This window comes from Crotalus tigris, unplaced genomic scaffold, assembly GCF_016545835.1.
Source record: "Crotalus tigris isolate CLP2741 ecotype Arizona unplaced genomic scaffold, ASM1654583v1 scf7180000023713.2527936, whole genome shotgun sequence".
Taxonomy (NCBI): domain Eukaryota; kingdom Metazoa; phylum Chordata; class Lepidosauria; order Squamata; family Viperidae; genus Crotalus; species Crotalus tigris.
This window is the reverse complement of record NW_024100135.1, coordinates 1,397,539-1,417,775: the sequence shown is the minus strand read 5'-3', so window position 1 is coordinate 1,417,775 and position 20,237 is coordinate 1,397,539. Positions and strand designations below refer to the sequence as shown.

General features: G+C 38.6%; 1 protein-coding gene across 1 annotated transcript in view; it reads right to left on the bottom strand.

The window, feature by feature from the left end:
• The window catches only part of MRPS5 (mitochondrial ribosomal protein S5), a 30,751-nt gene extending 18,227 nt beyond the window's left edge, over window positions 1-12,524 (bottom strand). Inside the window, exons 1-5 of the mRNA XM_039320862.1 lie at window positions 12,201-12,524; window positions 10,182-10,319; window positions 5,750-5,875; window positions 3,838-4,071; window positions 2,603-2,637 (exon numbers count right to left, since the gene is read on the bottom strand). Of these exons, the coding sequence (XP_039176796.1) occupies window positions 2,603-2,637; window positions 3,838-4,071; window positions 5,750-5,875; window positions 10,182-10,319; window positions 12,201-12,270 (603 nt within the window). The 5' untranslated portion in view covers window positions 12,271-12,524. The remainder of the gene's footprint in view (window positions 1-2,602; window positions 2,638-3,837; window positions 4,072-5,749; window positions 5,876-10,181; window positions 10,320-12,200) is intronic.
• Between the last annotated feature and the right edge of the window lie 7,713 nt (window positions 12,525-20,237).

The following is a 20,237-nucleotide window of genomic DNA, read 5'->3' as shown; positions in this document are numbered from 1 at the left end:
CTTACGACAAGTCCTGAAATTACGAATGTACCACGGGATTCATTCACCCTTACCAATGACTGCAGAGACACGGCAACATTCCCCTTGCCTATTCCCCTCCGGTCTCCACAGGCACTGGGCCTGTGGATACTCAAGTTGCGAAGATCTAGTGAGCTTTCGGTTTCTTGGCCTGATTTGGTGCTTCAGGCCTTCAGTGTGTTTGCAGAGAATGGAGGCCTAAAGTACCTTCAGATCACAAGAGATTAGTAGGGCGAGATCCGTGCTATTGTTCTCATATGCTCTCAAGGTATTTAGGACTTTCTTCTCTGCAAACGGAGACCTGGAGATCTGTGGTAAAAGGTTTTGCAAATGGAGGGAAGCCTAAAGCACTGAAGCCTTCCCTCCATTTATAAAGCCTTTTGCCATCTTTATAAAAAGCCTTTGCTGCCGAGAATGGAGACCGAGAGGGGTGCGCATGTCACTCTGGGCCTCCATTCTCGATGGCAAAGCCTTAAGGCCTTTGCCGCCGTAAACGGAAGCTCGGAGGAGTGCGCTTCCTCTCCTGGCCTCCATTCTCAGCGGCAAAGGCTTTTTAAAAAGACGACTGGAGCCTATAGAGATCCACTCTCTCATCCCTGCAGGGCTCAGCAAGCCTTTGCTCAAGGCAAAATTGCAGCAGAGAGGCTGGAGAGGAGACAGCTCTCTTGATCACTGAGATCTATGTAAGGTAAATGGACTGGTTGGGAAGAATGGGAGAGGGGAAAGCATGAGATATCTCAGTGGCTCGGGGGAGGCCTTGGGTGGTCGGAAGCACTAGGCCCCCTATGGCAGAGATCCCCAACCTTTTGGGCACCAGGGACCAGTTCCGTGGAGAGAGGTTTTTCCACGGACTGAAGGGTGTGTGGTTTTGTGTGCATCCTGCATCTCGCGGATGGGGCTTTACTTGTTTGTGCGGCTGGTTGCTGGCATGCTCTGGCCTGGTATTGGTCTACAGACATGGGGTTGGGGACCCCTGCCTTATGGCATTCCCCACCCTTAGATACCACGTGCACGTAACGATCCATGCATTTGATTAGCGAATGCGTGGGTGAAAGCAGGGAGTGATCATGTTCAAGTTATATGATTCACTCCTACGAATCCTTGGGTTATGAATGCAATTGGCAGGCTCCATTACATTTGTAACTCGAGGATTACCTATGTCAGTAAGGCTATGTAAACAATAATCCATGAATGATTTATAATAAGATTATAAACAGTCAAGATTCTAACATCAGACAAAATAATAGGACTGCTGGAGAAGATAAGATGTGGTCATTTCTAAAACTCTGGTTGTTGTAATGCTGGGATGTGTGAGGAATTTACAAGGCAATTTTGCTGGGCATTTGCTTCCTGTTTAGTAGAAATCTGAATTATGTGAAGGATGAGAGAGAATGCTACAATGGGAGTATGAGTTAAAACCACTGGTGAAGAGTAACTATGCAACACATTTAAGAAAAGAATAGGAAATCAGAAATGCAAGAATATAATCCCAAATCCAAATTCACTCAGTATATCACACTTAATACATCTAATGAATAAAAAAGTACTCTTAAGCAGAAAAAAGCAGGAAGAGAAAAAGTGATCTCGACCACCTTTTATATAATTTTATTCTGGAATTCTTTTGATTTAGATAGAATGCAGATTAATTGGAGAAGAGTCTGCTTCTATGTTTATTTCACTGTCATGCGAATAACATTTAACTTTATTAGTTTTTCAAAATTGATCAGAAATATCCTCAATTTAAAAAATGCTATCTTCAAATTATGATCTTAGTTTTTATTGACCTTGATGCAGTCAAGAATTTTAAAAAACTAGCACATTTTACTTCAAGATTGTAATACATTATTTCAGAATCCATTCGTCTGACAAATTCCGGTTCTATAGGCCAGGCACACATAACATGTGGCTCACCAACAGCCTTTTACAACCTGCTGGTAGTTTTTTAAAAGTCAATACATTCACTGCCATTGTGTTAAAAGACATACTGACAAGCACCTCCAATGTCTCTAGGCTTCACGGTCATTTTGCCAACTGTCAAACAGCTGACTGGTACACCAGCTGTTCCTTTGTGGCCTGTAATGATTTTTAATTTATTAATGGGGCCCTTTCTTCTCTACAAGTTGAAGAGGCCTGCTACAGAGCTACTATCATGTTCCCTCCAAAATAAGACCCAGTCTTATTATTTTTTGCCTCTAAAAGAGGCACTAGATCTTATTTTGGGGGGATGTCTTACCCACTTACCTCAGGACCGCCGCAGCCTGGCCTCCCACATCCCAATAACCTGTTGCGCCACTACCCAACTTCTGCAGCCGCTCTCAGCTGCTTGCAGCAGGACACCACATGATGCATCCTCGAACAACCAGACGGTGGGACAGAGTGGGCAGGGTCTTAACTAGGGCTTATTTTGGGGTAGGGGTTATATTAGGTGCACACGTAAACATCAAGCCAGGGTTTATTTTCAGGATAGGTTTTATTTTCGGGGAAACACAATATGAAAGGAATAACAGTCACATTGGATGCTAAACATTGCTTTTTATATTTAAAAACACTTAAGTTTATATTTTTAATTAAAAAAACCTCTTACCTCAAGTATTCTGCTATCAAAATCTTCAAATGTTTCTGTCAGTTAAGGAGACATGTATCAGTGTTATGTTGCACATACAATATCCATATTATTTTCCAAAAGCAATTAAAATGCATCTCATCACAATCAGACCTCTGTGGGATCAAGTCATGTAAAGTACATTAAATTATATAGATGTTGACATTGGCCTTCAAAGAATCATTTGATGACCTGCCCATAGTGGTACATCAATGCCCTTTGTTCCAATGCTGCTCTTCCTTTAACTTAGGACAAATATGAACCAGTCCATGCAGCAATAATAGGACATTAATGAACTGGAACATCTATTCCATAAGGGACGAAAATGCCTCAAGAACAATAGCCATTTTTGAAATGCAAATGGGAGTATGGAAAGAAGAAGTAGGACTACATTTTGTTTTGCCCTTTTTAATTTTTAAAGTGACAAAATATAATTAAGTAGGCAGCACCAAATTATAAAGCAAACAGATGACAACCGTTTTACTTAAAATTAATGTTGAAATGTCTTATTCACCTACCTAAGGATTACCTGAGTAAGCAGTCATGCACAGGTCAGATGGTATTTAAACTAAACAAAAACAGCCAGGCTACAAATGGTTACTTTTACTGTGCCAACACTACAATAGGTTGTTTAAAAATGAGTAAAACAATTAACATTTCTAACTGTATTCTGGTTTTTCCAGTAAGTTCGTTTTCCAAAGGAGCCAACAATAAATTATATTGAGCCCATTTCTCTGGAATTCTCTCTGCTTTGGTTATTTAATTCTTCCCACAGTCACTGGGGAAGTAGTGAATTTGTAGTCAGAATTCATTAACATTACAAGACATGAATTTGAATTTCTGGACAGTTCACAACTTTAAATTCCCATGACAATTTGGAAGAATATGGCAATTGAGCTATAATCTGTGTTTAATAAATATTTGCAGTTATTAGATTTGATCAAAATCCATGTAGTAAATATATAGCCTGAAATAATAGCGTGGAATATTTCATGTATCTTCCCATCCTTTCCTCTTAAGATAATATTAGCAAGATAAGATAATATTCTCCTCAAAACTAGGTGTTTTTTTTGTTTTTTTTGGGTGATATCTATTCTTCTACATGGCCTTCCATTTATGAAGGTAACTTGGTATTAGCAGCATACAACAGAATATGAAACCACCAAGAACTCTTGTTTCTAAGAACAAAATGTTCATTCTTTCCAAAATTATCTCACCTCCATTGGGACCAGGATCAGGAGGTCCTAAACTGACACCTCCCCAGGATCGTCCAGTCCAACCTCTCTCCTTCTTAATCCGTATTTTCCTTCTTTTGTCTAGTTGTTTTACTTCCTCAGCTTTTGCTAACTGCAATGCCTTCTGCTCTTCTTCATCTCTCTGAGTAATGCTTTGAACTTTTCCAGATACCATCAACGGAGCATTGAGGCCAGGCCAAAGAAAACCGATTTTTCCTGAACATATCAACACAAAAACAATTATAACTTAGAGAAATATCCCTGCCATGGACATTATTTAGCATACTACTAACTTACACATCCAGAGCAAATATCAGATTTTTTTTTTTGCACTCATTTATTTTATATGTACAGCTTATCATAGCATCTTATTCAGTGGAGGAAGATTAAAACTTTAAAAAGCATCAGACAATTTTGGCTAACCAGAACTTTCAAAAGTTCAGCTGTTTTTAATAAGATAGAGAGAGAATCCAACTGTCTAGAACAGGGGTCCCCAGCCTCTGGGCTGCCGTGGCCTATTTGGAATTGGGCCACACGTGTGGCTGGCTGGAGCGTGCATACAGCTCAACTCACATGAGCGGCGGGCTGGCCAGCACTTGCGCAAATGCCACGAGCCCGCCGCTCACACAAATCAAGCTATGCATGTGTGAACTAGTCTACTGCTTGCACAGCCCAGTTCTCCTCTGTCCTCTCCCCAGCCAGGCCTCCAAGCCACAAATGTTGGGGACTGCTGGTCTAGAACATATGACTGAATTTATGACTGAAAGGGAGTCAATATTTTCACATACAGTATCTCCCTCTCTTCCAACTTGGAATCAATTCTTTTCAAGCAGAAAACATATTTCCTGAAATATATTCTGATTATTACTCTCTTTGGCTATATTCACCACACCAAGAAAATGCTTATAAATACACCATTATTATGTGGATTCTGCAATAAGAAATGGCAGTATATTCTCATCTCCCAAGAGAAGTCTTTCTGCTGGGATTCGGCAGTAATTTCTTCCACACATGGTCGACTCTATTACAGTATTAGGTGGAGTGAGACCACAATTTACCTTAGGCAGAAGATGCTAGGGAGTCTGGAGAAGATAGTAATGATAGCTTCCCCATACCGTTATTGTTTCCCAGACATACCAGGACCTTCCCACTTCAAAGAGACAGCTATCTCCCCTATGTAAGCTATCTTTATCTCCTAAACTACCATCTTACTATCTGGGGGATTTTCTTTTCCAATTAATTAACATCTGGCAAGAAACAGAGCTGGAATTTGATTAATCTGCTCTGGGCTTTTGTACTTTTCAAGATTCTCTAGAACGGGGTTTCCCAAACTGAAGTATACCTCCTTTTTTTGGAAGATTTTTTTTATCCCATCTGTATTATTTTTATAAATAATTCAAGGCAGCGAATATACCTAATGCTATTTCCCCAAACAACAACTTTGTGAGTTGGGCTAAGAAAGAGTGACTGTCCCAAAGTCATCCAGCTGGTTTTCATGCCTGGGGTGGGATCAGAACTCATAGTTTTCTGATTTTTAGCCTGGTGCCTTAATCACTACACCAAACTGGGACTTTTACAGTTATATTGTTATATTATAATCCTTTATATTGCTACCTTCTTTACATTATTATAAAAAAATCCAGCCTTTTGAGAGTTTCACTGCATTATTTTCATTGCTCATTTGTGTTAATTTTGGTATTTTGATTTATAAGGGTAATGTATGCATTAAGATTACACTAAAGAGAAATGTAATGGCAAAAAAATTAACCCCTGTTCCTTCTCATTTCTTAATAGGCGCAACTTAACTCATACTGTATCCTATCAACATCAGTATTAGTTGGACTGATTTGAATAATCAATCCCTTCTGGACTCTTGATTGTTTCATGAATTTACCTTCGCCAAGGACCTGGCCTCGATTGAGATCCCTTGTTTTTTTCTTCTTGCCTCGCTTGCCTCGCCCCTTCCTTCCACCTGCAGTATTCTCTGCTGCAACTCCTTTCCAGAGTTCACTGGCTGTCACTGTTATGAAACAGACATGTTGTATAGGTTATCCAAATCATGATGAATTTTAACGACACTTCAAATGAAGAAAAAAGTGCATGCTATTTGCTCTCATGTTTAAGCCAGCTATACCTCAAGCAAAAAGCATCAAACAGCTGCTGAGATGGGCTTGCACTTAATTTGTTTGCAGTAAAGTATTTACTGGAGTTAACACCAAATGTATAAGATAACACAGAAACATCCTGACCTATTGTCTGGAAATTGAGTCATGGCAATGGGACTTCTTTTCTTTTTGGCTTGAAATATTTTGCTGCTTATCCAAGTAACTTCTTCAGTCTGAGAACTGTCACCAACATCATGACCTAACCATTCATCAATTTGTATAACCTTTTTTTACTTCCACAAGAATATCAAATAGTTATCTCCATTGCCAAGTGCCTTCCAAAATGTATATGAAAATGTATATAGCCATAGGATTGCAGGTAGTCTTTGGGATATGATGTTAATTCCGGTAATCTCAATTGCCATAGTTAAACAAGGACTGCATGGGTCATTCTGCAAGGACCTTAATAACTACAGCTTCAGACTTCCTGCCAACTTCTCCATTGACTTTGCTTGTGAGAAAGCCACAAATCACAATCACATGACTGCTGTAATGCTGCAATGATCAGAACTATGAGGACATGTCATAAATAACATTCATTCTGTGCCACTGTACATTCACTGAACATTAACAGTAACGGTGGCATCTGTTAATGGTACATATCCCTGGTTCCTGCAGACCACTGGAATGCTCTGTGGTCATGTGATCCAAATTTGGGTGCTTGGCAGTCCACCCATACTTATGACCACATAGGTGCTTTAACTCCCCTCACCAATCCATATCCCCCCCCATCTTTGTCCTTTTGGGTCCCAGCACCTGCTGCCCCATGCTCTGCAAACCCTGATTGAGCTTTGCCTTCTTGCTTCCGCTGCTGACCAGCCTGGCCCTTTGCAAGGCAGCTGCTAGCTGCACAAGGCTTTCTTCAGCAGCTTCCTTGCAAGACCTGGTGAAGAAGGCCTTGTGTGGCCTAACAGCTGCCTCATGAAGAGTCAGGCTGGGCCTGCCTCATCATCAGCAGAAGTAAGAAAACAACAAAGGTCAACTGGGGCAGTGGAGTGAGAGTGACTGGGGTCCTGGAGCACAGGGCAGCGAGAGGATCTGGGGTTGGGCTTGTCTTTTAATGATGGATTTTCTAGTCCCAATTAGTGTTGTTGAATGAGGATTATTTGTAAATACAGGCCAGCTGTTTGAGTTAGCTAGGGCAGGAAACTAATGGAATTCCATTGTTGCAGGATATAATAACATTTTGAAACCTTCTGTCCCTTCTTACCCCCAAAGAGAATCAAGGTGGGGTAATCCTTAACTTCATCATATTAAAAAAAACATATTAAAAAAACAAAACAAAAGGGTAGACCCTCATGGTTTTCATATTCAAAAAAGTCTTTCCTTGGCTATCTGCTGTCTAAATTCCTAATGGCCGGGTTGGGTGGGCTAGTGGGATTAGACCTGGGCTTCAGAATGAAATGATGCTTTTAGTGGGACTTACAAACTGCAAAGGAGATGCTGATCTTTAATATGAAATTAGATTAATCAAGATTATAACTGATAAAAGGCCAAGCTAATAAGATCCTACCAAGTTCATTCTGATTTTTTATTTTTTTTGGTTCAGGGTCATAAAAAATACATTACAGATGGTGACTACAGAGGAATTGTTTAACTGTGGCCCGAGGATGAGTACACTGAGATTAGTCTCTAGAACAGGGGTAGGCAACCTTGGCTCTTTTATGACTCGTGGACTTCAACTCCCTAAATTCCTGAGCTCCACGAGTCATAAAAGAGCCAAGGTTGCCTACCCCGGCTCTAGAACAAAAGGGATTTAGGAATACGTTCAGAGTCTTGTTTCCATTTTGATCCTCAATTTACGCAAATATTCTGGTTTTATTGTCTTCTCTCCTGGCATTCTGTATTCCATACTCTTTTCTTCCCGTCAACCACATGAATCATCACATCTAAAAAAAATCAATTCTCTACTCCTCTTCCACAGTCAATATGGAACAGAGGAGAATCCATTCACAGCTAGTGGTGACAATACTGCTAAGTGCTACTTAAAAGATTCTGCAGACTTTCCAGTGGCCAATGTAAAAGAAAGTAATACTTCAAATAATTTTCAAAATATGGAAACTTATAGCACTTAACTAGTTCTAGGTACAACAAAGACTGTCAAATGTTCATCAGGAAACTAATACATTCATTCACACTTGTACGTCGTTATATTGCTGACCAGGCAATGCTGCCAAGGTCCTTTCTTATTGTCTGGAGGCTAGGAGGGTCTGGATAGGGGAGAACAGGCTGCACTCCAACCCTGGCAAAACTTAAGGCCATTTAGCTCTGGGGCTTTGCATCTTTAATTCTACATGGAGATGCGGTAAGAGTTGGTGCACAATTTGTGGGTCCTCCTGCACTCTTGGCTCCTGCTCGAAAGAGTTTTTGCACACACTTGTCTTATGTATCAATTGTTCTCATTCCCAGAACAGCTTTAGACTCAGTGATTCATTTTGGATTATTGCAATGTGCTCTACATGGAGTTGCTCTTGAAGAGCACTCAGAAGCTGCAAAATGTATCGGTAGGGATAGTTTTTAGCATTTCTGTTAATGCCCATAAAACAATGCTGTTGTGCAAGTGCATTGGTCCCAGTAAGGTGTGATTCAAGGTACTGATTATCAACTACAAAGCCCTATACTGGAGAGGACCAGGCTAATTGTGGGGCTATCTTTTTCCTATCATCTCCTTTATCCCATCAGGTCTAGAGAGGTCCAGGTCCTTTCTATCAAACAATGTTATCTTGTTGGACCTTAGAGTCATGTCTTCCCAATGACAGCACCTGCTCAATGGAATAGTATCCTTCGCAGATTCAGATGGCCCAAATCCTGAATTGAAAACTGGCCATTTTCTCAGTCATATGGGTCAGGTGGCTCTCCTACTGTCAATGTGTGTTTTTTTCCTGGTGAGAAGAGTTATTGTTCATCTTTGGGCCCTTGGGGTTATATGTTATGGGTTTTGCTGTCTTGTAAATTGCCCAGAATCACTCCTGTGAGATTGGCAGCTATAAATATATAAATACATACAATGCATATATACATATACTCAAGACTATTGGGTCCTCTAATGTTCACCCCTCAATCAGATGTCCTGCTACATATTTCATTTTATCTGAAATATCAATGCTAAGAAAAAAAATAAAACATTTGGTTATTCTGATGCAAGAGAGTTCACATCATGTAGCATAGACTAATGACAGCTTAGAAAAAAAATTCCTATTATCCTCAAAGTAGTTTTGATTACCGAACTACAGTTTCCAGATCAAATACTATTTGCTATTTTAACTGCAGTTGCTGATGAAGCTGAGTAATTATCTGGAGGACCTCAATGTCCATCTCAACCCTGGTAAGATTGGACAAATCAACACTGATTAGTTCTGATTGTGAGAACTTTAGGGGTCCACAGGACTATTTTAATTCCTTAGCCAAGTGAGGAATCATGTAAACTCTTGAGCAATGTAATTCTCTATGAAAGAATTTAAGCCTACACTATGGCAGTAAGGATGGTCAAACAGGCTCACTTTTCCATTCTGAAAGTTTCCACAGAGGGTCTTTGTACAAGCAGGGTTTCAGTTCACTCCAGTCCAGAGAGGGTTGCTAAATCCCCCGCTGTCACTAAATTTACAGGTGATATAATGGCATATTTGCACAATATGGCTAATGTGTCAGTTATAAGCTTTCTTGAGCCAGGCAGCTTTAATGGAAGTTATACACACTTTAGTGTCTTGATATACCCTTGCATAGTGTCCAAAAATATAACTGGAGCAAATTAAAACTCTGTTCAAATTACCTAGCTACCTATCATCTAAAATGTAAGGCAACAATGGGGATTTTATAGCCCTAAACAACTTATGGGATAGTTGCTTTACCAAGAAAATGTCTCTCCTGCTATGAACCTGACTAATAAGTAAGATTAACAAGAGATGTGTCTGCTATCAGAATCTTATTTATCTGACATGTGGAAAAAGGCCTTCTCTTTTGTGTAGCTTCAAGGCTATGGAATCAAAAGTTTTCACCAAGATTTTCATTATTAATAGATTTTAATTTCACTTTATATTTTGGTTTTAAATGTGGTAAGCTGCCTTCAATGTTTATAAAAGTAGAAAGGTGGGGTGTGAATCTAATTAACATAACAGTAAAATTATAGGCTGCAGGGTTGATTAGAAGCTTCCAAATACTTACATTTATTGAAAAAGCTTCTCTGCCTTCTCTGTTGCACTGTCACATTATATGATGCAGAAATGTTGCAATGTGTCTGAAAAGTCCATGCCAAGGAAGCATGCTGGCAACTGATTCCATGGTTTGAAATCAAAGCATAACCTGTGGGGAAAAATTATATGTTAATATCCCAATTATTGCAATGTTGAAAATATTAACTTATTAATAAGACACTACATCTCAAGAAATATTGATATATTTGAATACATTTCTTGGATGATATGTACAGTGTATAAGAGAAAGAGAGATGCCTTTCTTAAGATGATTCAACCATCAATAATTTTTGTAGATAATTATAGTAAATACAACAACTTTAGGCTTTTGCTCACCAACTTATCAAACACATCTTTTTACCTATTAAAATATTTTAAATGCATTAACTTAATCAATTCACTCATTAATATTCCAATCTTAAAGCAAATTATCCCAATTTGCATATAAAGCATTAACTCAGGAAAAACAATACAGAGTCTACATCTCTCTAGCCAGTTTACAGAATAATTGGTTGCTTAATATTATACCCCCAGCCCGTTTTCTAGACAATTCTCTAGACCTGTGTTTCTCAATGTTGGGAAATTTAAGATGGGTGCACTTCAACTCTCAGAATTCCCCAGCTATACTATCCATTGTAAGCTATGCAAGGTTAAGAAACAAGGGTGGCCAAAAATGGCAATGTTACGACCTGTCGACTTCAATTCCCAGAATGCCTGAGCTAGCATGTCCACAGGTCATAAAGTTGTCATAGTTGTCCATCTCTGCTCTAGACAGAAAATAATTTCCTTCAGCATCTCTTACTGGGAGCACAAACTCTGTATTTTCTTCGCTGCAAGAAGCAGAGATGATTTTGAACAGAAAAAGAAAAGCCTTGAGAGCAGAAGCTTCCTTATCTCTTATTACCTTTCACTTTCTACCTATGAATAAAAATTGGAGCCCATTCTCAGTATCATCTCTTACTCCTCAAAGTTGGGCTGTTCAGAAATGGGTATAATTCATACAAAACACACCCAGCCAACAAAATTCTATTACAGATTATCATTTTTGTGTTTTACCCACTAACACTTTGCTTCAGGGGAATGTCATAGAAAGCAATGACTGTGAGACAAATGAATGCTGCAGTACTTATTGAGAAAGTATGAGATGGGATCAGTGAACATTGGTATCAAGTGAAAAGGATTCACAATTTCAGAAAAGAACAAAGAGACAAGAAAAGGCTAAAATCTCTGCATTTGAAATGTTTTCAATTTTTATTTATTATTACTAAATTTATTTGCCATCCAAGGCAATTTGAGGCAATTATTCTAAGCACTATTGGTTAAACTATATCTGCAATAAATTCTGAAAGCAATCCATCTTAACCAGTGCCTATGTTCAATATTCTAATTTAGCTTGCTCTGGCAATCCAAGCAAACATTGCACAGTAAATTACAAAATTATGCAACAATTCTAAAGTGATTTTATTTTATTCCTAATATGTAAATTTGCAAACTTACAATGTAATCCCACCATTGTCTTTTCATGATAGACTAAAATGAAATTAGCCAATCATGTTTACCAAATAGGTTATGCAAGCCAATTTATGTAGTTATTTTGTGGTTTAGTAGGTCATGCAAAGCCTTAGAATTGGTTAAGTTAATCACGGGTGCTATTTGTGAACAATTTATGTGCATTTATTCAGAAACTGACTTCCCTATGTACAATTGGATTTATTCCCAGTTAAGTAAGGTGGATAATCTTTCTGTGAGGAAATATTAAATTCAGAGCCCGTCTTCTCATTTTTTATTAGATTTTATTAGATTTGCTACTCTTAAAAATGCAATCGAAACTTCAGTGGCTATAAATTGCTGCAATCAAATACAAATGATCATCTACAAGGGCAGAGACTAGAATGGCCCAGAAGGAGAAAGGCTAACGTGAGGAAGCCCCCCGATCCAGCCTGTGCACGGAAATCTTCTCAGCCCAGGCCAAAGCAAGAAAAGAGTTCACCTCTGCACGCGGTCCTGAGGATACCGACATTACAGACTCTCTGGGCCGCGACAACTACGGCGGCCGCCATGTTTCCAAAGATCCTGGGCAGCTCCCGTAGTTCTTGCGGACTGACACCTTCTTCCGGATCTAAAATTTGAGCGCGTAAAAGTGTGAGTTCGGTTTTCCAGCGCAGTAAATCACATGAAGTTAATCAGAATGACACACACTGTTGAAGGCAGCTTTTTCTTTCGAAGGGATTATCGTTAGTACGCAGCCTCCTGGTCCTAGAAGCCAGCATTTCTAAGATATACGGACTTCAACTCCCAGAATTCCTTCGCCAGGGCTGAGCAGATTCAAACACTAAGAGTTATAGTTCCAGAAGGATTTGTCGTCACATCCTGGTTTCTTTCAAAAGTAGCGAGAAATCACTATCTGCTTCCATGTGTGGCGCTGTAAGAAATAACTGAAGCTTCCAATAGAAAGGGCGCATTAAACAATAAATCGATTACTATTTGTATTGTACTAGTGCCCGGCGTCACGGTTGTCTTTATCAACCTCGTTCTCTGTCAGTGAGCCTGGTTAATATACCTCCACTCCGGTTTTCGATGGTACATTTCCAGATAGGCTCAACAACGCGAGAAGAAGCAGATGCCTGGCGCGGCGCTGATTTAACCTACTTCTCTCTCTCTCTCTCCCTCCCTGCCTGCCTCTGTTTCTGCTGCGGATGGTATTATAAAGGATATTCTTGCGTGGTTTGCAGTGCAATTGCAAGCATAAACGACAAACAAACTAAAAAAAAAATCTTCCTGGCCATTTTTTAAAAAAGCCTTTAAAATTCACTTGACTTCTGGTGGCAAGATTTCAGAACTGTTTATCTAATTGCCTGCTTTCTAGGGCTGAGAGTGAACTGGTCTAGAATCAGCTGCCTTTTGTGCCTAAGTAGGATTAGAACTCGGGATCTCTTCTAGCTTGGTGTCTTAACCATACCAAGCTGGCTCACATGAGTTTTAATTCATGTTCAGTGATCTGTTGAGCACAGATCTGATGTTGGTATGGAGATTGTTCAGTGGCTATCCAACTTGCTCCCCCCCCTTTCTTTTTTCTAGTTAGTGAAACTACCCTAGGAAAATAAAGTTCCAAGTAAATTGCACAAACTTGAAATCTACAGAAGTAGACAATCCACTAGAGTGATCCTCCATTTGTGGATATTGGAGCTAACATAAGAATGTGGATCTTCCAATTTGCATGGTACTCCCCAAATTCTGTTTTTTGTTACCTTTCAATGTTCCTGTTTATGCAAGAGGCAGGAGTCCCAGGCAAGGAGCAAAGGACAGATGACATGGGTGGGCTGGGGTATCACAGGCTGGCACTATGGAGTCCAGATAGATTGGTGGGGACTATGGGGAGGCTGGTGGGGGCTGGAGGTAAGTGCTACAGAGTGGTGGTGGAGGCTGCAAGTAGGCCAGCGGGGACCATGGATGGATGCTATAGAGCATGGGCAGTCTAACAGAGGTTGTGCTATGGGTGGGTGCACTATGGAACGTGATTGGGGAGCGCTGTGAGTAGGTGCACACCTTGGAGGGCTGGCAGAGACTGCTATAGTGTACAAAGGGTGTCACATTGCTGGCAATTGTGCGATGTCATGTGATGTCGCGAGTTTGATATGTCTGGTGTACAAGGTCCCTGGAAACTTATACTTTACAGCAGGGGTCCTCCGGAGAAAAAGTATTGGGTGTAACTTACAGTCTAGTAGTTTAATGAAAAGAAGGACTAGGGGTGACATGATAGCTATGTTCCAATATCTCGGGGGTTTCCACAAAGAAGGAGTCAAGCTATTCTCCAAAGTACCTGAAGGCAGGACAAGAAGCAATGGATAGAAACTAATCAAGGAGAAAACCAACCTGGAACTAAGGAGAAATGTCCTGATAGTTAGAACAATTATTCAGAGGAACAGTTCCAGAGGTTGTGGGTGCTCAACACTGGAAGTTTTTAAGAAGAACCTTCTTTCTGGCTTCCCCATTGGCTTTGCTTATGGGAAGCTGGCAAGGAGGGTTGCAAATGGTGATCACATGACTGTGGGAGGCTGCAACTGTCGTAAGTGTGAGATGATTGTCAAGAACCTAAATCATGATCGCATGACAGAAAAGGTGCTCTGATGGCCATAACTTGAGGACTTGTCCTAAGGAGCACTCATTCAGAGCTATTGTAATTTGAACGTTACTGAATAATGATCTTAATCTGATGATTACATGTATTCCTTCAAGTAACCTCAGTTCTAATGCTAAATATATCTAACCTCTATAATCAAAAGTGGCTATTCCCCTCCTTCATTTGCCTATCACAAACTATGTGAGGTAGGGTTATTTAATTATTTAAAACATTTGTATAGGTGTCCATCTTCTAATCAACTCTAGGCAGTTCCCAATCAAAAATTAAAACATGACTGTTTTACAAAATCATATTAAAACTATAAAGCTGAACAGATTAAAACATTAAAAACAATAAAAATCTGGCACCAAGTCAACTTCTAAAGTGCAATTATCCAATCTTATCCCAGCACTTGGGGAAAAGCCATCCTTGTTTTCTTTTTGGCACCAGGCAAACACAATTTTACCCTTTGGGGCCTTTTAATAATATGTTACTACTGTATTGCTGTGCAACTACTATAGTTTATTGCTGCTTTTACTTTCCCATTGTTTTAATGTTGATCTTAACTGATTTTGTTTTGTATTATGATTGTATCAAATGTCTTAAGGTATTAATAACTGTTTGAATTTATAGTTGTAACTATGTGTGTAATTTTTAATGGGGAATAATGTATAAATATGTTAAATCACACATACCTCCATACAAATCATGGTGTGTTATTACTTTGTGGGATAAGCAGAGTTCAGAAAAGTAATAAGAAATAGTAAGCCAAAGAAATTAAAGGTATGAGAGAAAACATAATGAAAATGAGTTTACACCAAAAGGATTCGCTTATCTTTTCATATCTTCTTAACATTCAAATAAACTTTCCTTCTACCATATCCATACACCAATTCATGTATTACCCTTTGTTTTTTAAATTTCCAACTTGCTTTTCTTGAAGCTCTCAACTCCACCCAACCACAGGTATTTTTTAATTTTAATTTCCCCTTTTTCCCTCTTCCTTCATATATTTTTTCTTCAATTCAGTCCTCCTTAACTTTTTCTAAGTGACCAAACCAACTCAATGTAATTTTTTGAAAGTGGTCACTCTCTTTTGGGTTTGTCAATTAGCACCTATTTAGACTATACAGTGTCCAGAGCCTTCCTAGCAAGATTTGCATATCATAACATTTTTCTGTTTCCCCACGTTAATAGATTCTTCTAAGATACACTAATTCATGTATTTGTTCCGGATGCCATTTATGTACAAATTATATTGTTTCTCTTGTCAAATATTATCAAACCCTAGTTTTTGATGTATTGATTTTCAGATCCATACTTTTTATTGCATCATATAATCTAACAGTTGCTGAACAACACATGTGGATTCATGTTACCAACTAACATATCTTTAAAAGGAATGCTTGAGATGATATTATATTTAACCATAAAGCCACTGAACAATCAATGAAACATTACATTTTTTTGTCTTACTCTCATCTCTCAACTCATTATCATGCATTCATTGCTTCCATCAATAAGCAACTTACCACATTCAGAAACAACCATCAGCTTCAAATTTGTGCACAACTTCTCATAACAAGACTATTTACTTTATCATACAGTTTAATTAGATTTACAAAATGCAATAAGTTTCTTTCTGCTCTTTCTAATTCCCATTAGCATTGCTCCATACGCTTCTGTGGAACTCTGGAATATATTTTTTTCTTGCTCCTTCAAGCATTTTCCACAGCCCACTTACCATTCATTCTATTGGGAAATTTATCTATTTTTGTCATGCAGAACTCATACTTTCTCTTCCTGTAATTGTTTTGACTTCATTCTCATTTTTTTCACTATCCTTTTCATCCGTGGCAATTTTATTTTATGAAGAAACATTGTTGACAGAGTAAAAATTAGCCTGTTCCACATTCAGAATCTCTCATTCTTATATCCACACCTAATTTTAGCAGGCCGCTCTTGGTCTCTCATCAAGTCAATATTAACATAATGTTCATTTTTTCCTATGGTGCCTATGAATAGATTTATGCTTAAACCACATGCTCAACACAAACAAAATATGAAGCAGATACACATGCTTTATATGAATACGCTTAAACCATGTATTCAAAATAAAGAGATACAAAGTACCTGGATACTGATCCATCAATCACCATTTTCTTTCATTCTTCAATCTAAGAAAGAGCCAATAACTTTTTCTGTACTGGGATGTCTTGCTTCTTCCCATTGTTCATATCACCTTGCAGAGGTTAATTCTGTACCCTTTATAATCGTACAATTAAATTTCCTCTGTAGCATAAAAGTTCTGCTATGTACAGTACTTATATATTCTTATCAACCTAAGAAAGTCATCTAATTTGCAAAAGAATTATCATTATAAACTGAAATCTTTTATAGTCCTTCAGGCAAAAATAATTTACATGGGAGGAGCCATTTCATGATCTGGTCATATTCTACTGAGTTGCTCCAAATTATAGCACTGATAATTCATCATAGTATGGGAGTTCTACAAAGCAAAATTCTTCATAGGTCCAGCAATAGTGACACCAGATTGGTGTATTTAAAGGGTCACCGCCATTTCTTCCATATATTTGGACTTCAACTCACATTAGTTACCTTCTGCCACCATTACCAAGTTTGAAAGTTGTAGTTGACCATTACATCCTATTGTGGTAACTTTCTTAGCTTATGAGATAGCAACCAAAGGGAAAGTGAATTTTAATATAAACACTCTTTAGGAAGGTTTCAAGTAAATAACTTTGTTTCCCTCCTATTTTTTTATAAAAAAAGTAAGGCTTTTTAAAAAAACAACAACAAGAAAAATAATCCTTACTTTATCCTACAAATGGCAAAGAAAACATTTATTCGTCTCTTGTGTTTGTTTCTATAAAAGCCATTTCAAGTTGAAGTACATCTGAGAGACTTTCCCTGGCAAAGATTAAAGAAATCAGTCATGGCTTGCACGTAGTGTTTTACATAATGATTTAAGTTAGAGAATCAAGCAACAGTAATAAGGCTAGAACAGAAGTCATAATTTCCCATATTTGTGTATTATGTAAATTGCACACAGATTAAAGGCAAGGAAACCCTGAATACAGAATGTGATGCCTGTGATTTTTGCAAGCTAGAAAATTCATGTCAGCTAAGGATGGAGTTGCTTATTGGAATCCCAAGATTTGTTATCCAAGTTGATCAAATTTTCAGGGCAATCTATCCTATTATGGAGCAGCAAAACAAGAATATATAAGGTGTCTCTGTACATCTTAGCTATTTTGTTTAAGCGATCATAGAAATTCCAACATTAGTGAATTCCTTCCCTAGAGAAAGAAGCACTGGTGGACACAAAATAGCTGCAAATCAGTCACCAGATGACAAACTGTTGCTCCAAGCCTGTCTTGTCTTTCCAGATCCTTTCTACTACCTATGTTCATCATGGCCTTTGGGGCGGGGGGGGGGGGGATAGGTAGACACACTTTAAATAAAATACTAGGCCATTTTAATTTTTTGATGACAAAAATGTGAGGCATTTTTATAAATCAAGATAATCCTGGAGATTGAGGATTTGTTTTGTACTATATGTGTTTCCCATTTACTTTTTTTTTTTTTGTATAGCAGCTTATAGTAGTAGTAGTAGTAGACAAAGGGGGGTGGTCTAACAAGTTGTTTTTTTAATAGAAGTACCCCCATTTTAAGTGGCAGGTAAAAATATTTCTGCTGCTAGGAATTTTATGATTCTAGCTTTATCCCTATTGTCACTTTTCTAGTTTATTTCTTCTTTTATTTTAGCTTCAATGTATCACTTTTCTTTCTTTTGTGAGTTGCTGGTATTTAAATGATAATAAATAACAAGGGAGATCAGTGCTTCTGGCAGAGAACAAGGTATTTTTTCCCCCTCCATATAGTGTTTTACAAAAAGAAGTAAAACCCCCAAACCCCCATTTCTTTTTTTTATAAAGTTTTATTAATTAACTTTTTATAGAATTCAATTGTAATCATTCAACAAAATGTGTTGTCTGAGTATCTTATTCACTAATACAAATTAAATTCCTAATCCCTAAGTCTTTTCTCTAACCATGGGTAAAATAGGTCCCAAGTTTGAAATTGTTCTGTTTCTTCTTTTTCTTTCAACCTTAAAGTAAGTCTGTCCATTTCCGCACAGTCTAGTACCGTGGTGGCAAACCTATGGCACGCATGCCACAGGTGGCACACAGAGTCCTCTCTGTGGGCATGCATGCTGTTGCCCCAGTCCTAGGCCTTCAGCTGGGTTTTATAAAATCTTTTCGCTTTAGGCCTCTACCGCCATGTGCAAAAAAAAAAAATATATCAGTCAATTTTAACTTCTCGCGGGAAAAAAAAGATCTCGCAAAGTTGAAATTGATTGATTGAACTTTTTAGTCCCACCCAGTCTGCCGTTACCACTGCAGCCATGCACACCCAATTGGCCACACCCACCCAATGGGCCATGCCCACCTGGCACCCGACAATACATAAGTGGGTTTTGGGTTGCAGTTTGGGCATTCGGTCTCTAAAAGGTTCGCCATCACTGGTCTAGTATGTTTAAAAAAACAAAACAAAACAAATACATGTTTCTTAACCACCTTTGCTCAGCTTAAAATTTACCCAAAATACAGGAAATTAAAAAATTACGGTAAGCAAGAACCTGTTTAGCAAATGTATCATTTAAAAATGGCATGGCCTGATTGATGATTAAGAAGAGAATGGTTTGTATTTAATGACTTCATTAATGCTAACTTTGTTTTCAGGGTTTTTTTCCCCCTCTCTTTTTTCCATCCTGAGCATCTGATTTTTCCCATTCCTTCCATGGCATTTCCCAAAGTGTGAGTTACACAATGCTTTCTTTGCAAACTCTTTCCACACATGTTTATCAGTTTGATGCACAAGGATGTTGAATGCAAAAACCCCAGGGTGCTGTATGAGCCTGAATGGGGATTTTGTTAATTAAATATACCATCCTTGCCTTTCATAGGGGGAACATTCAAACATGAAGTTTCTGTGCAAAGTTCACATACCCCTGACTTGAAATCCATTCCGAAATTGGAAGGGAATGAAGGACAGGGAAGAGGGATGCTGTTGCAAGAGAAGAGGGAGAAACATACAAAGCTTGAAGTTATAATAATAATAATAAAGTTGGAAGGGACCTTGGAGGTCATCTAGTCCAACCCCCTGCTCAGGCAGGAAACCCTATACCATTTCAGACAAATGGCTGTACAATCTCTTCTTTAAAACTTCCAGTGTTGGAGCATTCACAGCTTCTGGAAGCAGGTTGTTCCACTGGTTAATTGTTCCAATTGTCAGGTTAGAAGGGAAACAAAATGTGTTGTGACTGTTATTACACTGGGGGAAAAAACTGCCAAATGCAACTCATAGCCTACTAGTGTTTTGCTGGAACATCTGAAGGGCTCTTCCTCACAGTGGTATTACTGTGTCTTCCTCTTTACTCAAGAGGATATTATCAATACTGAAACCTCTGCTTACTTTTTCTGTGTTGTTGTAAAAAGGCTGGTCAGTGGTCCCTTCAGTGCAATGCAATCAAGAATGCAATCCAGGCAGTCATTGGTGGATTCCCATCCAGCATCATCTATTGGCACAAACCCAATTAGGGACAGGCTGAGTGAGCCACTGTTTTTGTTACGTATTAAACAACCTGTGCCCTGCTGGATCATGATTTCAGAGATGTTTCCTTACTTAAACCTAAACAGAGAAACAGAATGACCACAGGTGGGCAAAAAAGCAGTAGGATCAGGAGTGACTTCTGATTTCCTGTGGAATGTCCCAGTGGTCTCCAGACCACACTTTGAGGATTGCTTTTCTGACTTTCCCAGTTGGCTCTATCTTAGACTTACTTCTATTATCTACTATTAGTTCATTCATTGTATGGTCCAG